This window comes from Monodon monoceros, unplaced genomic scaffold (assembly GCF_005190385.1).
Source record: "Monodon monoceros isolate NGI ecotype Baffin Bay Population unplaced genomic scaffold, NGI_Narwhal_1 Super_Scaffold_2, whole genome shotgun sequence".
NCBI classification, from domain to species: Eukaryota; Metazoa; Chordata; class Mammalia; order Artiodactyla; family Monodontidae; genus Monodon; species Monodon monoceros.
Window position 1 is genome coordinate 27,376,883 of NW_021703776.1, and position 24,925 is coordinate 27,401,807.

The window sequence follows — 24,925 nt, forward strand, 5'->3', positions numbered from 1 at the left end:
TGTGATCCTGAACCAGTGATGGAATCAGAATTATAAAGCAAGAAGGGACCTTAAAAATCAATTAATGCAAATTCATGATGTTATAAATGGAGGTGTTTAATTCCATCAAGATGAAGCCACATGCCCTAAAGTCACAAAATTATGGTGGCAAAGCTGATAATATAACCTCAATCCCAGTCTCCATTTATCTTTGGTTTGTTACCGGGCCTAATTCTTTGTTTCGGTTATAATTGTGATACGAACAGATTCCTATTTAAATTTAGGTCTGAGGGTTAGTGGTTAGGACTCCACGCTCCCACTGCTGAGGGCACAGGTTCAATCTCTGGTCAAGGAACTAAGATCCCGCAAGCCATGTGGCATGACCAAAACAACCAAAAACCAAAAATAAAACCAAACAAAATAAATAAATAAATTTAGGTCTGAGTTTACAGGAGCCCAAATCTTTTCAATATGTTTCACCCCAAGTACAAAACATACCCTCACATTTTCTACAACCCTAGACTATTAAATACCAATAAGATAATAATATCACTCATCACTTTTATTAAAGTCCATTATGTTACTGGACTTTAAAACTAAATCATTATGTTCAAGCAATTCATTATCAATTAATGAGAAAAGTAAAAAGAGACGATGTCTTAGAAACAGGCATCAAGATGCTTCCAAAATGTGTAATGGCAGTTTTCAATCTCTGTAAAATGGATATCTGAGTCCCTTAAATTTAAAGCCAATATATTCTATCCATCAACTGTGGGCTTTATTACTATTTGATGTTTTTGAGAATTCCTGTCACTCTACTTTTCTAATTTACAATGATTAAATGTTACTTCTTTTAGTCACTGAGATAGATTTTTTGTCTTAGTTTTGACAAACTAAAAGGTCATATGCTGAAGAAGACACGATACTATTTGAATTCTCAAGTGAGTGTGGCTTTACCAAACATAAATGTCTTATTAATATTTATGAATCATGCTTTGTGCACCCTGGATCGAAGTCTTAACTCTACACGAATTATTTTTCTACTGAAGTTAAATAAAACATTAAGCGTTTTTCAGACCAAAGACACAATGGGATAATATATTTTAGCATCTTCAAATGTAGTAATAAGCCTATTTTTGCAGGGCTGATATCCAGTAAATATTCCATATTGATTGCAAAGTAGAACAGAAGGGAAAAGAATGGAACCAAGAGAACAGACAAGACAGATACTATCTAAAGCCTTAAAAAGTGAAAACATTTCACACAAACCTTTATTCAATCAGGCAATGCTGTATCTTCCATGGGATTTCGCCTTGTTTAACTAAGAATGAAATGGGCAAAATGGAAGTATGTAAAGGGATTTCCAAGAGGATATCTTGACCCAACTAATAGAGGAACGTAGGTTTTAGGTTATAAATCCATGCTATTTCAAGTGTCCATAGATTATAGTCAACTATTTTGAACTATGCATTGCAATGTTAATTACAAAATGAAACATGGCTAAGCCTAATAAGCAAGAGTGTGAGCTTTAGGCCCAGATCAGCTGCATCATATCCTAGTTTTGCAACTCTGGCTGTGTGATCGAGGACAACAAATTTAAACTCTCTGTGCCTTGGTTTTCTCATCTATAAAGTAATTCTCATGATGATTAAAGGAGGTAATTTATATAAAGTTCTTAGAACAATGCCTTGAAAATAGGAAAAGTTCAAAAAACATTAACTGTTACTTTGAATATTAAACTCCGGTTTGGGCCAAATGAGTTCTATTAAAGAGTATTATCTCATCTTCCATTAAATCTGACTTATGAAGATTAGAACAGCTCTATGTTTTTTTAAATAATATTTGAATAACATTAAAAAGCTACTCTGTCCACAAATATTTATAAGCTTCTAGTACGTGTTAAGTATTGAACATGCTGCTTAAGGTCGTGGAATGGCTGAGTCCTACCATCAAGGAGCTCACAGATCCCTGTGCGAATAGATATGCACAGACAGTACAACATATGCATAGACAATACAACATAAGCACAATAAATTATAATACAAGTGTATAAAAAATGTTAACAAATCTTTCAAGTAATTAATTGTGCATCGCCTTACAAAAGGAGGTGATACTTGTGAACAGTCTTGAAGGACAGACAGAATTTTTACAGGAAAAACATAAAGAAAAGTTTATTCCAAGCAGAAGAGTGCTAGAATGTACAAGGGTACACACCATCATATATTATACTTACGTACTGCATGTTTAATGCTATCTCCTACTATGGGGTATGAGTTCCTTCAGGGCCAAGACCAGGCCTTACTTATCTTGGAAACCCCAGCACGTATCTCAGAGTCTGAGACAAATCAAGCACTTTAATAAATTTGGGGAATTGCAGTAGTTCAGTATGCTGGAACAGAGAGAAGAGGCAGGGGCAGTGAGAAGTGAGGATGCCTCCAGGTAATTAGGGCATAAGATGGCAGGCTGCGGAGGTCCGGTATTATGTAGGTAACTGAAAGCCACTAAAGTATTTTGTGCAGGAAAAGTGACAGAGACTATAGCTGAGTATTACAAAAATAAGTCTGGCTGCAGTGTTCAGGATGGATGAGAATCAGGAAAGATGGGGGCAGAGAGGCTCCCCAGAAGTTTCTGAAACGTGGTGAGTCCCTGAATCATGGCAGTGCTAACGGGAAGAGGACGACATTTAAGAATCTTGCATCTCATTTTCCGTCTCTACGCAAACAGTGAGAAAAATAAAGTTGAGGTCATCATTTGCTTTATTTTCTTTTACCATAATTAATTCTATTGGTTTTAGTTTCAAACAAATTTGACAAGGAAAAACAGCTGCAAAAATAGTGACTAACCTGAAGCACTATCACTTCAAAATGATTTAACATTGCCTTGTAACAATGTTAGCATCAGAACGATTAAAGCATGCTTCCCAGATGCTTTGTAGCCAAACTAAATAACAAGACTTAGGCATTACATATGACAGGCTGATGCACACATTTTGAAAAGACCTTGGGACAGGGATTGGAACAGGTTCCCTCTTCCCCAAACAGTTTGTCTTTCTTGCATTTCTGCCAAACCAAGCAAAGTCATTTTTGTTTCCACGGGATCATCAACAAAAGCCTAGAAAAAAAAAGTTAAATCCCGAGTCTGAATCTTAACACCTAAAGCTGATACACTCCAAGGGTTTCAGGAACCAGATATGGATGCTAGCTGTGCAGGCTGCAAACTCATGCAAGTTAAAGACTAATAATTTGGCAATATATTTCAAAGCTTTATTTTTTCTTTTCTTAAACTGGCAAGTCTCAGGCACGTGATTTTTAAGGTTGTCCACAGTTTATAATCCTTTTGAACAGAAACTTCGTCTTGTTTTTTATCCCCTTTTGGTGGTGGGGTGAATGGCTTCACAAATGCCATTCAGATAGGGCCTGCTCTGTACTTACTTAGCCAGCCCCACCTTTCCTCAGACTTCTAGGTCCTAAATGCATTCTTTGTTCTATCTACCTAAACCTTTGACCGAAACTACCATAATCACTCCTTCTACCCGTTCTTTTAGCAATTCATTGTCCTATCACCTTGTTCTCAGTTTGTAATCTCACTCAATCACCCAGGCCCTCAAATTCCCACTCTTGTTCTCAGTACATTCTTGAAAAATCTACAGCTGATTATTTCTGAAATAAACGCAGCAGAGTTATGATTCCTCGTTTACTCCACTAGTTTAACTATGGAAATCATGCACATGATGGATTTTAATTGAATGACGACACAGACCAGATGTTCATAATCCATGATGAATAAACCACGGCAGAGCTTCCCTGGTGGTGGAGTGGTTGAGAGTCCACCTGCCGATGCAGGGGACACGGGTTCGTGGCCCGGTCCGGGAAGATCCTACATGCCGCGGAGCGGCTGAGTCTGCACGTCCGGAGCCTGTGCTCCGCAACGGGAGAGGCCACAACAGTGAGAGGCCCATGTACCTCAATAAATAAATAAATAAATAAACAAACAAACCACGGCAGAGCAACGGGATGGTTCTGAGGTTCAAAACTCCTATAAAAAGCATGGTATTTTCCTATATTTGTACGTATATGTGCATTGCTGAAGAGTATGTCCAGGGTTCATCAACATCCCCTGATATCTTACCAGAAGTCACAGGTAAATTGTATGTCTCCCACATACAGTTAATAACATATTTAGAATAATTTCTCATCTCTAACACAACAAAGTAAGTCTCTACCCTCATAAAACTAGATTTTTGAAAGCAAACAACTGACTCATCTAAGATCGCCAGGTACTGTGCACATGCTCCAACGACTGATAACGAGTTCCACTCTCATGGACCTCACAGCCTAGTGGAGAGAAAATGCTCATCCACAACAAAAATGAGAATATACATTTTTTTTCCCAGTGGCTGGAGACTTTATTTATCTAGTTATTTATTTATTTAGGCCACACCTTGTGGCATGTGGGATGCAGGACCTTAGTTCCCCGACCAGGGATCAAACCCATGCCCTGGGGTAATTCCGTGCATTGGGAGCACCGAGTCTTAACCACTGGACCACCAGGGAAGTTCCAAGAATATACTTGTGACAAAGGACAACAGTACTTAAAGTAGTAGACTGTTAAATATTTTTAATAGTAAAATAGAAAGGACTTCCTCTCTGTGTCTCCATTAGCAAAAGCCAAATAACACAATTCTCGCTAATACAGTGGGTAGAGAAACTAAATGGTCTCTGATCGCCTTCCAACCCTGGAGCTCTAGGGCATTAGAACCTAACATTGAACTTTGTTAAAACGGACAACGTATCAAGTAACAAACTGTCATTCAACTATTTACTCCATGCCATTGCTCTGTTCTTTGGAGCAGGTAGTCTCTAACCTTTGGGAAGAACAGAAATACGGTATACGGCAATTAGAGCTAAAGGGAGATCTTCTCAATAAACCTGTTTGACTCCTCTGTTACCAATTCAGTGAGGCCCAGAATGGTTAAGTGGGCTTCATAAAACCAGTTTTCTCTTTGTGGCAAAATACAGCAGCAATGAATCCCCTCACCTACAGCCACATGCCCCTCCATGTGAGGGCAAGGCTGAAGATCCCACCATCCCTGCTCCTATTTGAAATAAATGCTTGTTCTGAAAAGAATTCTTTGTATCTCCCTTTTAGTGTCCGTTCATATAATTGTTCATTCAGCCTGAAGAAATATTTGACCTGATGCTCTACAGTCCTCCTCGCTACCCCAGAGAGGAAAGGAGTGGTCAGTCACACTGAATCTAATAAATTTAGGATTAAGCAGCACAGACTTCCTCAATGTTTCACTGTTAAATGAATAAAATCCCAAACCCTTGAATTCCTGCATTTATTGCCAGAAATTCTAAACTGGGTGGAGTTGACAATCTCTCTCACGAGAAGATTACATAGCTAAAAAATGGCTTCCCACATCCTTTAAAGAACACTTCACAGGAAGATCTTTTTTTAAAGAAGAAAATCAAAGTTATTAAAGGCAGAATTTCATGGGGTAAAAATAACATCAGCTTTGAGAAAAGTCAATTTCCAGTAGAATTTCTCAGCAGAGAAAGCTTACAGCCAACAATGAATCCAGATCAAAACCCTGTCACCTTGGGGATTCCCTGGTGGTCCAGTGGTTAGGACTCAGCACTTGCCAAAAAAAAAACCAAAGCAAAACAAACAAAAAACACCCCCCCCCCAAAAAATACCCTGTCACCTTTCCCTACCATCTCAGAATATTCAGCACAAAAGCACAAATTCTTACCCCACCTACCCCCTCCTTTTCCTCAAGGAAATAGCCATTATATCAGTAGGGCTGTTCTGAGGGTTCTTGAATACAGTCACATCTCCAGTGTGTTCTCTGCAAAACTGTCTAAATAAAGAAGGAAAGGAGTTCTTTTCCTGCCTTCCCCATAAATTCAGCTTCTCCCCCTTGATCTCTGAATTCCCTGGGCTTCCATGCCAACCGTTAGGCTCCCAAGATTCTTTCTATGGAACTCCTTTGTCCCATAGTTCCCATAAATGTTTTGGCTACCAAAACACCCTTACCATCCCCCAACCCCCAAAGCCTGTTCTCAGTTTGGGTCCAGAATTGAGTAAAGGGAGCAAACTGCTCATCCCAAAATGAAAATTAGTCACTAATGTTGTGGCTCACTGAGTCCCTCTGGCTCTCTGTGAACCTGTATTTGTCTCTCCCGCTTTTGGTCTGAGGCAAGGGAAGAATTCTTTCTTGGATTTAATGTTTCGAAAGTGAACTCATCTTAAATTGGCCCTACCTGACTTTCAATTGGTTTTCTGAGGTTTGAGATCATATGAAAAGACCTTGGTCACCAAGATGGCTCACTTCCACCTATCAAACATACCCCTTATTCTCTATTTAAGTACTTTTAGTCTCCATAGCTAACTGCTCAAACAATATCAAATGTATAAAGAATGTTATTCAAAGCTAAACTCCCAACAAAAGACTAAATTATAGGCGTATTATCGTTATATTTTCCTAGGTGAAAAGTCTAACCCTAACCTTGCAAATGCAAGTTCAAATCAGAAAGAAAAAAAAATGAAACTCATTTGCTCATCTGCAATGGAATGTTGGAAATCATTCTGTTCATTAGGTCTCAGACAGAACATTATCTATATCAATAATAAATCAGATGATGCCACATAGGGAAACATAAATTAGGAACAAATAAAGCCTATTAATCATCAAGCTACATTCTTGCCAGGACAGGATGTGAAATAGGAGTGTAGTAATTTTACACCATCGCATTTTCATCTACATCCATGCACTTAAATCACAGGTTTCTTCTTCTTTGGCTAGCTTTCAACAGTAGACGCTTTATACAATCCATCACATGTGAGATTCATAATTTACGATTATGGGTGCCTTTTAAATTCTTACTTTGAGTAAGAATGAATTGTTTTAAATTCTCAAAAGCTTGGCCATGATAAATTTTCCTACTGAGCTATAAAATGGCTAACATTATAAATAACTGATACATTTCCAGAAGAACAGTTCAATAACAGAATAAACTGTCTCAGAAATAGTTGAGAGGGTAATTCTGGGAAAGACAGATTCTATTTTGACAATTTTCTTAATTCCCTTCAAAGTATTGAGAATTTCTCCCTTTTCAAATTTCAAGGTATATTTAAAATCAAAACATGTCACAAGTGAATAGGAGTTTGTTTTCAATCTAGTATGTGTATTTAATTTTTAAAAAACTTAGAAAAGTCATACCTTAATACACCATCTTTTACTGATTCTAAATAGCAAGACAAATATGACAAGACCAAATAATTCCTCAAGATCACCACAAGTTAATGTACAGAGCAAAGAGTTGTGAGAATAACTTTAAAAAACAATATTTTATAACAATATTACTTTTTAAATTAATTATATTAATCGAAGTTAAGTATATACATACCAAAAGGTAAAGTTAAAAGCATATATAAGCCTATCTGTCTCTTCTCCCATCCTCTGTCCACCTCTAATCTAGACCCCATATTAACACATTTAGTAGTTTATTTTCTATTATTTTCATATATAGAAATAATATGTATGTACCACTACCTATTAAAACATCATTTTCAGACATTTCCACTGAATTCCTGTTCATAGAAGTTGAGAGTTCTAGCTTTCTTATGCCAACTCTTTCCCTCCAACCAAGCTCCTAACACTACGGTATGTCCATTCTTATAAAAGCTATATTTAATCATTCCATTACTATCGCAAGGTAAATATTCTTCCCTACTTTGAAAAGTAGTATTCTCTAAATAGAGACTATTACAAGTGACAAAGAAGGACACTGCATCATGATCAAGGGATCAATCCAAGAAGAAGATATAACCATTGTAAATATTTATGCACCCAACATAGGAACACCATAAGGCAAATACTAACAGCCATAAAAGGGGAAATCGACAGTAACACATCCATAGTAGGGGACTTTAACACCCCACTTTCAGCAATGGACAGATCATCCAAAATGAAAATAAATAAGGAAACAAGCTTTAAATGGTACATTAAACAAGATGGAGTTAATTGATACTTATAGGACGTTCCATCCAAAAACAGCAGAATACACTTTCTTCTCAAGTGCTCATGGAACATTCTCCAGGGTAGATCATACCTTGGGTCACAAATCAAGCCTTGGTAAATTTAAGAAAAATGAAATTGTATCAAGTATCTTTTCCAACCACAACACTACGAGACTAGACATCGATTACAGGAAAAAAATCTGTAAAAAATACAAACACATGGAGGCTAAACAATATACTACTTAATAACCAAGAGATCACTGAAGAAATCAAAGAGGAAATCAAAAATACCTAGAAACAAATAACAATGAAAACACGATAACCCAAAACCTATGGGATGCAGCAAAAGCAATTCTAAGAGGGAAGTTTATAGCAATACAATCCTACCTTAAGAAACAAGAAACATCTCAAATAAACAACCTAACCTTACACCTAAAGCAATTAGAGAAAGAAGAACAAAAAAACCCAAAGTTAGCAGAAGGAAAGAAATCATAAAGATCAGATCAGAAATAAATGAAAAAGAAATGAAGGAAATGATAGCAAAGATCAATCAAACTAAAAGCTGGTTCTTTGAGAAGATAAACAAAATTGATAAACCATTAGCCAGACTCATCAAGAAAAAAAGGGAGAAGACCCAAATCAATAGAATTAGAAATGAAACAGGAGAAGTAACAACTGACACTGCAGAAATACAAAGGATCATGAGAGATTACTACAAGCAACTCTATGCCAATAAAATGGACAATCTGGAAGAAATGGACAAATTCTTAGAAAAGCACAACCTTCGGAGACTGAACCAGGAAGAAATAGAAAATATAAACAGACCAATCACAAGCACTGAAATTCAGACTGTGATTAAAAATCTTGCAACAAACAAAAGGCCAGGATCAGATGGCTTCACAGGCAATTCTATCAAACATTTAGAGAAGAGCTAACACCTATCCTTCTCAAACTCTTCCAAAATATAGCAGAGGGAGGAACACTCCCAAACTCATTCTACAAAGCCACCATCACCCTGATACCAAAACTAGACAAAGATGTCACGAAGAAAGAAAACTACAGGCCAATATCACTGATGAATTTAGATGCAAAAATCCTCAACAAAATACTAGCAAACAGAATCCAATAGCATATTAAAAGTATTATACACCATGATCAACTGGGGTTTATCCCAGGAATGCAAGGATTCTTCAATATACGCAAATCAATCAATGTGATACACCATATTAACAAATTGAAGGATAAAAACCATATGATCATCTCAATAGATGCAAAAAAAAGCTTTTGACAAAATTCAACACCCATTTATGATAAAAACCCTCCAGAAAGTAGGCATAGAGGGAACTTACCTCAACATAATAAAGGCCATATATGACAAACCCACAGCCAACATCATTCTCAATAGTGAAAAACTGAAACCATTTCCACTAAGATCAGGAACAAGACAAGGTTGCTCACTCTCACCACTATTATTCAAGATTGTTTTGGAAGTTTTAGCCACAGCAATCAGAGAAGAAAAGGAAATAAAAGGAATCCAAACCGGAAAAGAAGTAAAACTGTCACTGTTTGCAGATGACATGACACTATACATAGAGAATCCTAAAGATGCTACCAGAAAACTGCTAGAGCTAATCAATGAATTTGGTAAATAGCAGTATACAAAATTAATGCACAGAAATCTCTGGCATTCCTACACGCTAATGATGAAAAATCTGAAAAAGAAATTAAGGAAACACTCTCATTTACAATTGCAACACAAAGAACAATATACCTAGGAATAAACCTACCTAAGAAGACAAAAGACCTGTATGCAGAAAACTATAAGACACTGATGAAAGAAATTAAAGGTGATACAAATAGATGGAGAGATATACCATGTTCTTGGATTGGAAGAATCAACATTGTGAAAATGACTCTACTACCCAAAGCAATCTACAGATTCAATGCAATCCCTATCAAACTACCAATGGCATTTTTCACAGAACTAGAACAAAAAACTTCACAATTTGTGTGGAAACACAGAAAACCCCGAATAGCCAAAGCAATCTTGAGAAAGAAAAACGGAGCTGGAGGAATCAGGCTCCCTGACTTCAGACTATACTACAAAGCTATAGTAATCAAGACAGTATGGTACTGGCACAAAAACAGAAATATAGATCAATGGAACAGGATAGAAAACCCAGAGATAAACCTATGCACATATGGTCACCTTATCTTCGCTAAAGGAGGCAGGAATATACAATGGAGAAAAGACAGCCTCTTCAATAAGTGGTGCTGGGAAAACTGGACAGCTACATGCGAAAGAATGAAATTAGAACACTCCCTAACACCATAAACAAAAACAAACTCAAAACGGATTAAAGACCTAAATGTAAGGCCAGACACTATCGAACTCTTAGAGAAAAATATAGGCAGAACACTCTATGGCACAAATCACAGCAAGATCCTTTTTACCCACCTCCTAGAGAAATGGAAATAAAAACAAAAATAAACAAATGGGACCTAATGAAACTCAAAAGCTTTTACACAGCAAAGGAAACCATAAACAAAACCAAAAGACAACCCTCAGAATGGGAGAAAATATTTGCAAATGAAGCAACTGACAAAGGATTAATCTTCAAAATTTACAAGCAGCTCATGCAGCTCAATATCAAAAAAACAAACAACCCAATCCAAAATTGGGCAGAAGGCCTAAATAGACATTTCTCCAAAGAAGATATACAGATTACCAACAAACACATGAAAGAATGCTCAACATCATTAATCATTAGAGAAATGCAAATCAAAACTACAATGAGATATCATCTCACACCAGTCAGAACAGCCATCATCAAAAAATCTACAAACCATAAATGCTGGAGAGGGTGTAGAGAAAAGGGAACCCTCTTGCACTGTTGGTGGGAATGTAAATTGGTACAGCCACTATGGAGAACAGTATGGAGGTTCCTTAAAAAACTACAAATAGAACTACCATATGACCCAGCAATCCCACTACTGGGCATATACCCAGAGAAAACCATAAGTCAAAAATAGACATGTACCACAATGTTCATTGCAGCTCTATTTACAATAGCCAGGACATGGAAGCATCCTAAGTGTCCATCGACAGAGGAATGGATAAAGAAGATGTGGCACATATATACAATGGAATATTACTCAGCCATAAAAAGAAACGAAATTGAGTTATTTCTAGTGAGGTGGATGGACCTAGAGTCTGTCATACAGAATGAAAAAATAAAAAAACAAATACCATATGCTAACACATATATACAGAATCAAAAAAAAAATGGTCATGAAGAGCCTAGGGGCAAGATGGGAATAAAGATGCAGACCTACTAGAGAATGGACTTGAGGACACGGGGAGGGGGAAGGGTAAGCTGTGACAAAGTGAGAGAGTGGCATGGACATATATACACTACCAAATGTAAAACTGATAGCTAGTGGGAAGCAGCCACATAGCACGGGGAGATCAGCTTGGTGCTTTGTGACCACCTAGAGGGGTGGGATAGGGAGGGTGGGAGGGCGGGAGACACAAGAGGGAAGAGATATGGGGATATATATATATATGAATAGTTGATTCACTTTGCTATAAAGCTGACACTAGCACACCATGGTAAAGCAATTATACTCCAATAAAGATGTTAAAAAACAAAAAGTAGTGTTCTCTGATTATACTTTCTTTCTTGAAAATAAAAAAAATGTCATTTTTGTTAATAATTTCTCAATTGTGACATTTGCTTAGACTTCCTTAAGATCATGATCAAAACTTTCCACACCTTCTGAAAAATGCCTCCATATAATTTTCAAATGGAATTCTGTCAGATTGTTTTTTGTTTTCCTTCAGGAAACATCCCCTCTTGGCCCTTTCTTCCTCTTGCTCCAATCTGGACTGTCTATTCTCTGACCTGAGGAATAGCTTCCTCAAACTTCCTTCTACCACTCTCCTAGTATGAAACTCATTTTTCCTGGATCCCATCTCTTTCCTCTGTGATTTATTTTCTTATTTTGGTGAGCACATCTCCAGAAGTTTCCTAAAAATGAGTGACTGTGACTTATATATTTGAAATTTTCCACGTGTGAAAATGTCTTTAATTTACCTTTGTTGATAATTGGGCTAACTATAGAATTCTGGGCTGAACAGCTTTCACCCTCAGAGAGCTGAGGCGTTTACATACTATCCTCTGGCTTCCAAAGTTATGGTTTAGAAGTCTCATGCCATCAGTGTCCCAAGCTTTTGAATGTCTTCTGTTTTTCCTTTCACCTCCTCACTCTTGCTATTATAAAACTTAAAATAATTGGCCTGAATATGTCTTGTTTTGTTTTTCACTTATCATGCTGGGCATTCAGTGTGACATCTGATCTGAAAGTTAATTTCCACTGATTCAAGAGAATTTCCTTTTGGCTTTTCATTCAGAACAAACAGATGTCAGTTATCTGTGCAACTTTTCTCTAGGTTTTCTCCAGAAAGGGTCCTCTAGCTTACCCAAGGAAGCTAATTCTGTAGAGGTGTGCACAGAATTTGCATCAGAATATGCTTATGGACTTCCAAGAGGGAGATTCAAAATACAGTCACAGAATAATGTCTTCCTTAATTTCAGTCAGTATTACAGGGCATAAACAATGAGATCATGTTTTCCATTTAGTTTCCCATAAATTGTTAGTTCTCTGCTGATGACTTCAAAATAGACACCTAAAACCCCACTGCCTCTCCCAAGTCACAGTTCAGAATATCCAGTAGCCTGCTTGGTACTGTCATTTTCCCCCCAACCACCTGGTCCTATTGACTATAATGACTTTAATGACATGACCTAGTTCCCAGGCTCAAGATAACAGAATCGTTTTTAGTTCCTCTTCCTTATTCCCTTACTCTTTTATTCCCCTATTTAAATAACTGTTACCTGTAAGTATATTGCATTTCCCTCACATCAACTTCCAGGTAAATTTAAAGCCTTATAGATTTCCTCATGCAAATTATCTATTCCTTTTCCTCAAACATTTATTCTTATCATCAGCCAGGCTAAGAGCCATATTACTGCTTCTCAAAATTACTATAACAGGCTCCTAAACAACCTTGTTCCCTGCCCCCCTCCCTCTCCAATCTCTCCCACATTATGCTGTCTATTCTGGTTTTCTCCCTTAAATTAGAATTAAGTTAGAATTTCATGATCAAAATCCTCCAATGCCAACATATACTTTATTCAATAAACTCTAAATTTCTTCCAATGTTCAAAGTTCAATTTCACACCCAACCTCCTCCAAAATTCTTTGAAATGTTTGGTTTTATTTACCCTAATCCTATGGCATCAATCTTTTTGCAGTTATTTTGTCCCTTAAAAAGACCAGAAGCCCTTGCAGACAAGAATAATGTCTAAATCATTGCTGCAATTCATCACCTCTTCTTTCACATAAGAAGTCTAACAAACATTTAACTGATGATTTTTCAAACTCTAGTAATTCTTGTTTATGTTGGTTTATCTACTGTCCATCTAAACCAGGATTTATTACAGACTTATTAATAATTCAGAGAGGTTAATGTGCCATTTGGAGACCCAACTGTGGCTCTAATGCTTTGCAATCATAAGAGATTCCTGTTGTGATATCCAAATGCTCCTGTGTGTATTGGGGGTGGGAGGATGGAGGAGAGGAGGGTGGGAAGAGGAGGGAGTTGGAAATAAAACACTCTAAAAGCAGTGCTTCTCAGGATTAACATGCATTCAGATCAGCTAGGATTCTTGCGAAAAAATAGACTCTCACTGAGAAGTCTAGGAGGGAGCCTGAGATTCTGCATTTCTAACAAGCTCTCAAATTATGCTGGCGCTACTGGTCCTTGAACCACAGCTGGAGTAGAAAAGCTAAAGAACACTGTGGCCCCAATTGCCTTGAAGTGCTGGACTCTTCTTTCTTCTCCACACTACGTTGTTAGAATAAGTTAGGGATGTACAGCTGTGACCAATGTGATTAACTTATAACTAACTTAATTGCTATAAGTGATAAATAACCTACTTAGTTTCAACCAAAGACATATAAAACTTTTTCCCCTCCATTTTCTCATACAAAGAAGAGAAGTACATTCATATAATATGCATTAACCTGGAAGGAAAATGTAAAGATGACAAGTTACGATTTATTAATTGACTTTCAAGTAAATGTCCTGTTATGTGTGGCAGGAGAAATTGTATCCAAGATGCCTAAATATATTTTTAAAGACCTTGAATTTTCTTCACATCCTACTTCAATTAATTCAGTAATATATTATGTCTGGTCTCCCTTTGAAGCCTATCATAATATCCATTTGTGCTTTATAACTTCCAAGGAGCTTTTCCTCTATTATTTCATTTGATCCTTAACCAAAGGATTATCACTAATTTCCAGATGAGAAAACCTAGATTCAGAAAGAGCAAACAACTGTTCTAATGGTACAAGAACAGTACATGGCAGAGAAAGCTAAAACCTATCAAGGTCTCTTCTAACTCTAAGCCCTATCACCCATTACAGCTATATTTTATATTTTAAGATTTACCATTACTTAGAAAAGCAAGGTTCTTTTTCAAAACAATTCTACTTACTGTTTTTATGGAACATACCCACAGACAAGTTCACTTCTATTGCTTCCTCCACTTTACCATTCCATTGGGATTACTGAAATATTTATCTTATTTTCTAGACTGTGTCTGGCTCACTTTGGCTTTAGTGAAATAAACCTCTTTATGAGTATCTTTCTTCCTAAGTAAAAAGCACTTTAGCTTTAATTTATGCCTCTTTTGAATTAATAGGATTAAAACAGCATGTTGAAAGGACTCAGAAAAATGCAAAATGTATATTACAAGTTCTTAAGAGAGAGGCATTTGCCAAATTTTCTGTTAAAATGACCCAATGACATTCATTTAAAAAAATATCTGTAAACTTATATTTTTACATTTACACTGAAAGAATCTCACTGCTAAAATTTATTTAATAAGACCCAAGAAATTAGAGTCAAATTTTAGGTAAGTGAAGTCACAGAACAAGAAATTGTAGATAAAAAATTTTATCTCCTCAATAATTTACAGAATAGTAAACCAACTATATACAGTATACGATCTATTCAAAGAAACCTATTTTAACCAAAAAATAGTGGACTGGGTTTAATCCCAGAAAAATTTGCCTTTACTTAAATTATGCCCTTATAAATTCCTTCCATATTTATGCATAACAAGGATGCAATTCAAGTGTCTCATGATGTAGCTCTCCTTTGCCCTGCCAGGAGGACACTACTGACCACATAGGCCTCAGTGATTTTTATGTATGTTCCTAATTCCAGGAACACTTTTTATGTGATACTTTTGTATGGCAATATTACATCATATGTTACCATATATTATTAGGTAACTTCTACCACTCTGTGAACCTCTACAGATCAATCATGTTTAGAAGAATGCTCTACATAGTGTTAAATAGATTTTAATCATTACTAAATCACAGTGTTGGATACAGGCAAGTTGTAGTACAAACACTATTGTACTGAAACGCAGAAGGCTTGGATCAGCTTTTTAATTATCTACTAATGTGACTCTGAGGTTATTATTTAATCTTTCTGAAGTTTTATTTCTAAATCCTTACATAACAATTTTCTAAACATATGTAGTACTTACAAACCTATATCAATATATCAAACTGAATATATTTTTATATCTGTTTAACCTCTCTTTCCACCTACACAACAGTTGACACTGACAATGAACCAAACAATAGTTTATTATGCAAAATAAGCCAGTTTTATTAACATATGTTCTAAAAGTAGCCTGATTTTAGAGGAAAAAAATCATTATTTTCTTCAATAGTGTATAAATTATCCCACATTTCTCCTGAATCATTAATTATTCCTCTCTTAGATTATTTCAATTAACAAATAAATATGCTGTTGTTTAGCGCATGAAAAAAACAAGTCTCTTGATCTCATTGTCCTTCCAGCTACTACTGCCCACGTCTCTATTATGGGAAAACTCCTTGAAAGAATTGTCTACACTTGCCTCCAGTTCCCCCGAGCCCATGCTCTTCAGAATCCATCCTTGTTGTGCTCTGGCTCCCACACTTAAAGACACTGCTCTTATCAAGGTCAACAATAGACTTCTGTTGTTAAATTTTTTTTTTTTTTTTTTGCGGTACTCGGGCCTCTCACTGCTGTGGCCTCTCCCGTTGCGGAGCACAGGCTCTGGACGCGCAGGCTCAGCGGCTATGGCTCACGCGCCCAGCCGCTCCACGGCACGTGGGATCCTCCCGGACCAGGGCACGAACCCGCGTCCCCTGCATCAGCAGGCGGACTCCCAACCACTGCGCCACCAGGGAAGTCCCTGTTGTTAAATTTAATGTTAATTTTTACTTACCTTTCGTGACACATTAGCTGAATATGACACTGCTGATAGTTCCTTTTCTTACTTTCTTCATTTAACTTTCTCTACACCACAACTTCTGATTTTCCTCCTACATACCTGGGCACTTCTTTTAGTTCACTTAGATGCTCAGTCCTCCTTTCACTAATTTCCTGACTTAAGAGTATCCCAGAACTCAATCCTCTAAATTTTCTATATCCCTTAGTCGTCTCACAGAATTTCATGGATTTAAAATTTTCTCTATGCTAACTGCCAAATTCATATCTCCAATTGACATCGTCTATAAACTCCAAAAATGATATACTCAAGTGCTTTCTAGGCATCTTACTTAGATATCTAATAGCCTTCTCAAACGAATATGTCCACTTGATCTTCCCACACAACATTCTTTCACAATCTCTGCCATCTCAATTAATAGTAACCCCATCCTTAGATCAAAAACAAACAAACAAAAAAACCATGGAGTCAGATTTGACTTCTCTCTTACTTCATATCCAATCCATCAACAAATCCTGTTGGCTCTACCTTCATATCTTCTTCTCCTACCTCCACTGCAACCAGTCTGGCTCATAGACCATCATTTCTCACCTGGATTATTACAGTCCTCTCAGACTTGGCTCCCTATTTCCCTGATCTCTCCCTTTCAGTGCACACACAGTACAGAAACCAGAGTGATCCTATAATAATGAAAGTCAGACCATGTCACCTCTGTGCTCAAAATTCTCCAATGGATTCCCATAACACTCAGACTAAAAACCAACGTTTTAACGATGACAACAGTGAAAGGATCTAATCCTTCTTCCCTCCTATTAACTCTCAGATTTAATCAATTTTCTTCTTTCTCCCATTCCATTGGTTTTTTTGCCATACTGTCTTCTTTAAGATCCTTGAACATGCCAGACACCTTTCCACCTCAGGACTTTTGCACTTGCTGTTCCTTTTGCCAAAAATGTTCCTTTCCTGAGTATCTGCATGACTTGCAACAATAATTTCTTGAAGTATCTGTGAAAACATCACTCTCTGGGTGAGCTCTTTCTTGAGTGCCATATTTGACTACTACACCCCCACCAATCAACTTTCCCGATTCATTTTTCTCCATAGCACTTATCATCTTCCATCTTGCTGTGTAATGTACTTATGTATGGTCTACCTTTCTGTATCAGAATATAAACTACATGATGCCAGGGAGTTTTGCCTCTTCTACTTGCTAACATATCCCCTTGTTGCCAGCAGGGGGCTGGAAACAGTGGGCATCAGAAACTATTGTTATTAACCACTGAGAGCTGAATATCAAATACACAATAATATTATCCTTGAGCTCTTAAACCTACGAAAGCCCAGTTCCACACACAGCCTCAGTTTAGAGAAAACACATCTGGGAAAACAAGTGAGTCCATTAAAAATTAAACCATCAATGACTTTCTCTATAGAAGAAAATATATGGGAATTCTTACTATTAGATTGATAATGCTTCTTTACTATATACTTAGGGAGAGATATTCAGAGCAAGTCATCTTCTTTTCTCATTGATTTGACAACAAAAATGTCCACTTTAGAAAGGAACTCCTGAATGAATGATTTTATGATTCCTTTTAATCCACCCTGAAGGCTACCAACTACTCAAAGACACTACTCTTATCAAAGTCAATAACCACCTAAGGGCTTGTTAACTACTAGAAGACCATGAAGATAAAAATACTGGAAAGTACCTTCAATAAATTCACAATCTGTGGGTGGTACTGGACTGAGGGAAATTAACCCTAGTAGAAAATGTTTGAGAGTAAACAGAAGCAATTTTAATATATGCTATAAATCCCCAGGAGGAAACTATGTAATATTTTTCAAACTTGTTTATATAGGGAAAATTCTGGTCTGGGAACAACCATTAATATCTAGCAAGATAATAGTGTTTCACAAAAATTAATAATTGACAGCATTTATTAAATGTTTACTATGCCAAACACTGTTTTACGTGCTTTACATGGATCAAGACACCTTCACAACTACCTCATTAGAATTAAATAAATTAACGCACTTGGAAAACTGCAGTACATAAAATAAACATCCATATGTCCCACAACTAGTAACAGCAGTTAAGACCTAATAAGCAGCTTGGCTTCAGAACCTGCCTTCTTCACGGCTATACTCGATCGAGATAACAGAACTTACACAAAACTAGTCAAATCAAACAAGTTAGATGAGTCAAATGGCCATGAATCTCTACTTGAGGCACGCCACATTTCACAGCTAAATAGAGTCATTTGTAAATAATGAAAAATATATAGACTTATCCACTCATTCCTCAGAAGACTCAAACAAGGTAAAGAACTATTCTATCAAATGCACTAATGTTTAGTTATACAATAGCAGATAAAAATTTTAAAGATGATTTCCAGTTTTCTTTTCTATGAAAAGACGTAAGTTTTGGAGGAGCAAAACATAATTAGTACCATTGGTAGTTATTGAGAAGAGCATACTGCCAAAGATGTAATAACGAAACCTTGTATTTTTTTTTTATATATATATCTTGATATTTGTGTTCCTGAACATGCAATGTCTCCCTCAAGGGCACAGGGTGGCAAGAACATGGGCCTGGAACTAGAGAGGTGAAAACACACAAGTTAGTTCTGCCACTTAACAGCTTCTTGCATAGGGGCAAGGCCTTCAGGTTCTAACCTCATGTTTCTTATCTATAAAATGGGTATAAAAATGATGGTTCTGCATAGTGTCCTAAAGTCTAAGTAGGGTCCTGGATGCAGTCTCCTGTTTGATGTTCCTGATAGAACTTCCCACTATTTGAAATAACCTTCATCTGTTTGTTTACCTGTTTATTGTTTGCCTCCCTCTCTGGTAAAGAAATTCCAGGGGGACAGTGACTTTTCTCTTCCTTTTTCAAAGTTTTTGCCCATTCCCTCTTTAGCTATATTACCTATCTCATCTTTAGGAGTTGTCCAAACAAATACCATTGCAGATACTAATGATTCCTGGGTATAAATATCCTTAACCCGCATGAGTTCCTTCATGAGGATTTATAATACAAAAAATGTTTACAGTAATTGCAAGACTGAAGTTGGTCATTTTTCAAAAGTTATATTTACTACATCTGCAGTATAAAGCATACAAGTCACTGTGAGAAGCTCACCTTGTAAGGCCATATATATATATTACCCTTATAAAACAAAACCCAGAAATACAGAACATCCTGACCTCTAAGTTTCCTTACTTGTTACTCAAGAAACTGATTTAGTATGCATAAATGTGCAAGAATTCAAAATATGCAACTGAGGGGAAATCTCTTTACACAACAATAGAACCAAACAAGCTCCTGTGGATTCAGAGGTTCAAAGCTAAGTCTTTATCAAAGAGCATTCTTTGGATAAAATGGTTATTATATTTCTGTTGGCCTTTAAGAAATCCCTCAAAATAATCTTGCAGCTGTTTAAAGTAGCTAACTCTACTGATACTGGCTGTGTCTCTGGTCTGCACCTAAGGAAGCTTGAGTTATGGAAAGCAAAGCTGATTTTGTGCCCATAAAAATGAATTATTTTTGAAAATACAGTTAATTTTTCATTTTGACTGATTTTTCTAACCTCACATGCTGGCAGTATTTTAATGCCAAGCATGAAGTTTTAGACTCCCTCAAAACTAAGCAATGGGTGATACTAGGTGATCTTCACTCATTAGTCAGTCATAAGAGAAAGAGAAAATGCCAAAGGAGAGTTCTGATTATTATCTCAGAGGCAGGAATTTTCCTCATCATAACCCCAAGTTAGCAGTGATTTTTATGTTATAACTTTGTTTATTCAGGAATAGGCTACTTTTTAAAACTATTACATCAGGATTTGAACTACTTTCCTTTTACACTCTCAGATATGGCAGAGAAGAGGTGGCTAGGGAAACTGTTGAAATTCTCCCAAGTGTATGGTTAATGCATACTTACTTCATAGTGCTGAACTGATGATTTCCAAAGAAAAGTCCCCAAATTCTTATAGGTGGAAAGAGGAATATTCTGTAAGCATTGTCAGTAATTCTCCTAGCCAAGATCACTACTCTATTATTAGCATACAATCTGGCAATGAATGGCTAACAGCAGCCACAGGGCGCTATAGGAGAGAGGGAGGGGGAGGGGGGAGAGGAGAAAGGGGAGACAAGGGGGAGAGGGGGTGAGGGGGGAGTGAGTGTTTGTGTGTGTGTGTGTGTGTGTGTGTGTGTGTGTGTGTGTGTGTGTGTGTCTATTGAGGGTGAGTTGAGAGATTTTTAAAATTCCTTCCCTGCATTCAGTCTTTGCTACTGCTTTTGACATGTATCAATAGACAATCTACATGTAGATAAATATCTAAAAAATACATTTGGAAAGTATACTAAATATAAGAGCCATCCAAAGAATAGTTCTTATTGCATTTAATCCAACATTTATACCAGTTCTCCTTGTATATAAGTACTAGGTGCTAGAAAGAGTGAAAATCTATAGAGAGATAAATAAAACAGGATTTTGAACTCTTATATGGTTGATTCCAAGTATTAATACAAAAACATAGATTCATACCAAAAAAACCTCCTCTAACTAGGGATAAACTAATTAGCAGCAGCTACATAAAATTAATGTTTTTTAATTTTTTTATTTTTAGGAACTGATTTGTTATTTTCTAATGATCAAGTTACCACATTTGAGTTAATATTTTACAGTCACTCATATAAAATTTTGATTATGAACACAAATTAGCACAATGACCATCTCTCTTTTTCCCATAAGATTATCAAAGTCTGTAAATCTCTTTTGGCTACCAAGAGCGTGTGGCCTTCAACTCCATTTAATTTTGACAATTGAAATCATATAATCAGTTAGTCAAATATCAGCATGATGCTTCTGTCAACTTTAAAGTTCACTTCCCTAGGTAAGTGCCTCAGGCAAGAACTGCTGCTCTTGTCTAGGGTGTGAGAAATATGATTAGGCACCCAGGCTCTCCAAAGCACCGGGCTGACTCAGGAGCTGAGCCACCAGCTAATTTGAGACCTTAATTTCTCAGTACCTCAGTAACCTCATTTCTAGGCAGATGATAATAATCCCCACCTCACAGGGTGGTGATGAGGATAAAATGACATCATTCACACATACTCCTTATACCAGTGCTTTGCTTATGAGGACTCCTCAGTGAGTAATTATTAACTATTATTAAAGTTTCTTTCCAAGTCTAATTTATTTTGCATTGTCCACCCTCATCAATGCAATGCTCCTGTGTTATTCACTATATCATAGAAACCAGGTAGTGTTTCCTTTTTTTTTCCCTTCAATCTATTTTCAAACTTTCTCTTCTTTTTTTTTATTGTTTGGCTTTTCATACTTGTTTTCTGTTCTGTTCTTAAGATAAATTTTGAAAACAGGCAAACAAATCTGACTTGTGTAATATGATGGGTTGTGAAAAGTCCATATTATATACTTCGGTGATCCATATCTCTATCAGGATAGAGAACATTTCCATAAGCCCAGAAAGTTTCCTCTCATATCCCTTTCCATTCGATCCTTCCCTCAACTGCACAAAGGCAATGCCCTGAATTTTTTTAACCATAGATTAGTTGTCTCTGCTCTAGAAATTCGAGAATACAAAAACTCAAAAATGTTACCTTAACTCTTTAATTCATGAGGTATAAATTCCAAACAAATACCAACATATGAAATGTATAATGAGTCAAATAAGATAATTCCACTTAAGCTTACCTTAGACATCAAATTTGCTTTTACTATTGATATTTAATTTGAGCTGAAAATAAGTTGTCTTAAAGATTAAAACTGCCAGCATGATTTTTACCCGCCAAGTTCAGAATAGAGGAGTTTGAGTTCCCTACATTCCTCTCATTACTTAGGTATTAAAGAAGCCACAGGGATATTACAGAAAAAAAAAAAAAAGAAATCTTTGAGCATGAAACTTGGCTCGTTTTCTCTCTCGATATATATATTGATATATTACACTTACATATAAACACATATTAGTATATAAACTTTGCTTTCATACTAATTTAAACATTTAAAAACAATTAGCTTAGTAGATTTCATTTCTTAAATGTTTTCTCATCTCTGTATTTTAAGCTTTTCACACAGACTATTTTTTAAACAATAAAATATGTATATGCTTGAGATATTCAAGGTATTTTAGTTTGTTAATATTTTTGAAGATATCTTACTGTTTTAAAAAATACTAAGGATCAACGAATTAGTAGCAGCTGTATAGAATTAATGATTTTTCTATTTTTAGGCTGTTGAGCTGCACCCCACAGGCCTACAAGGCTTGTGCTTGCCCAGCTTCAAGACCAAAGAGCCCAGAGGCAGCGACAGAGCCATCAAAGGTTTAATGGATGGGAGATCTTACATGTCCGAAGCAAGGTTCTGGAGCAACACCCCACCATGTATGCGGCTCACACCAAAGCAGAACAAAGCTGACAGGCTTCACTCCCACGGGCAGGGGGAGGTTACCACTTATAAGGGAAATTGACGGCAGTTTGGCTCATCAGTTACCAGGGAAACCAGCAGAGGGGCCCGCCCCTAACTGCCCCTTTGATAGGCTATCATGGTGGCTAAAATTAGAACAATCATTAGCTGGGGCATGGGGCAAGCATGTAGAAGGTCTGTCAGGTGAATAGGGTATAGGTGAAGCAGGCACTGGTTGAACAGGGGACTTACAGAGAGCAAGAGAACAGCTATCTTGAGTGGCCTGACCATACATAGGTATTGATTTATTTTAATATAAAACTGACTACAGGGACTTCCCTGGCGGTCCAGTGGTTAAGACTCCATGCTTCCAATGCAGGGGCCGCGGGTTCCATCTGCGGTAGAGGAGCTAAGATCCCACATGCCGCACAGCATAGCCAAGAAAAACAAAAAACAAAAAACTGACTACAACTTGCTGACCAAAATTTCCTAATTATGCTAATCAGTAGTTAAAAATTGTAAATAATGAACTGAAAAGCATACATGAACAGTTTTGGTGTCTATTTTCTTCACCAAGAATAATGAATCAGTGGGCTTTGCATTCTGTAATAATCTTATTATTATTATTATTTTTTTTGTACGCGGGCCTCTCACTGTTATGGCCTTTCCCGTTGCGGAGCACAGGCTCCGGACGCGCAGGCTCAGCGGCCATGGCTCACGGGCGCAGCCGCTCCGCGGCATTTGGGATCTTTCCAGACCGGGGCACGAACCCGTGTCCCCTGCATCGGCAGGTGAACTCTCAACCACTGCACCACCAGGGAATCCCGAGAGCTCCATGTTTTGTTTTGTTTTGTTTTAACCATTCTTAGCACGTAATTCTCAAATCTTGGCACCTGGTTTTTGTTTTTTGTTTTTAGCACCTGCGCCACCAGGGAAGCCCCTACAATAATCTGATTATTAACTGATGCCAATACTACAAACATTTCACCGAAGTCAGTATGCATTTCTAAATAAAAGAAGGCAACCTGAAAAACACTGACACATTTACCTTTGTAGGTTAGCTTGAGTCGTGGAATATTTTGCTTAGACGTTCCAGTGACTGGAAGAAACAGCATGGTCATGCTTAGCATCATCAGGGCATGAAAAAGGTAAAAATCATGGTTTCTGGACTTTGGTCTCTCATCTTTAGTAACAATCATGATGAAAACAATGTTCTGTTTCAAACAGCGTTAATTTAATCTAAAAAGAAGAAAAGAACTATTAATATAGCAGTTTGCAGATTTTCCTACACTCACTAAATTATAATTTTATGAATGTATGTAGATTTAAAAAAATACTTGCTCCTTGTCTCTTGTTCAGCTCTTAGAAATTGTTGCAAGGGAAACGAATCAGAACTGAGTAATAAAATTCAGGTCTGGCTTTACTCAGGACATGAGTACAGACCTAAAAAGTCAACTACTTATGTTAATTAGCAACTATTCTTCTACTAAAGTTTTTGTTTTGTTTTGTTTCATGCAAATATAGGAGTGACCAATTCTTTCTGTAACTTGATGAATTCTTGATCACATAAGAATACTGGTAGAAGCCTACACTTTCCCCATACCATCCTCAAAGGAAAAGATCCTCAAGCAAAATTTAATAAAAGCTGTCATTTTCAGAGAGTTCGTTTCTGACAAAACATATTTTAACAGTTCACCTAAAATTGGGACAACTGGACATGATCAGGTCAGGGCCACCAGTATAGATTTTAGGCCTGGGACAAGGCAATCTTACCTGCACCCTATACTACTCCACACAGGGCAGCACTGAATATAAAAACAAACTGTAAAATAAAAGGGTTTATAAGAGGAGGCGGTTTTTAACTAGGTTGCCATAAACAAGCTGCCTTGGTTGTCTTTGTTAAGACACGGAATAAATCAAAACACACATATTTCAAACTAAGCCTGGTAATAATAATTACAAATAATATTCGTTGAGTATTTACATGAACCAGATACTTTTTAAGAAGTGTGTTACATAAATTAAATCACTTAATGCTGTTAAATTCATTGAAGAAGTAGGTCATTAGACTGAGGTGGCTCTAATGCCGTGGTAGCCCACCTAATCAAAATCTAAGCCTGTAAATGCC

At 36.8% G+C, this 24,925-nt stretch overlaps 1 protein-coding gene across 1 annotated transcript in view; it reads right to left on the minus strand.

Moving 5' to 3' along the window:
- SEMA3D (semaphorin 3D) overlaps positions 1-24,040 on the minus strand; it is a 134,997-nt gene extending 110,957 nt beyond the window's left edge. Inside the window, exon 1 of the mRNA XM_029233706.1 lies at positions 23,846-24,040. Within this exon, the coding sequence (XP_029089539.1) occupies positions 23,846-23,996 (151 nt within the window). The 5' untranslated portion in view covers positions 23,997-24,040. The remainder of the gene's footprint in view (positions 1-23,845) is intronic.
- Between the last annotated feature and the right edge of the window lie 885 nt (positions 24,041-24,925).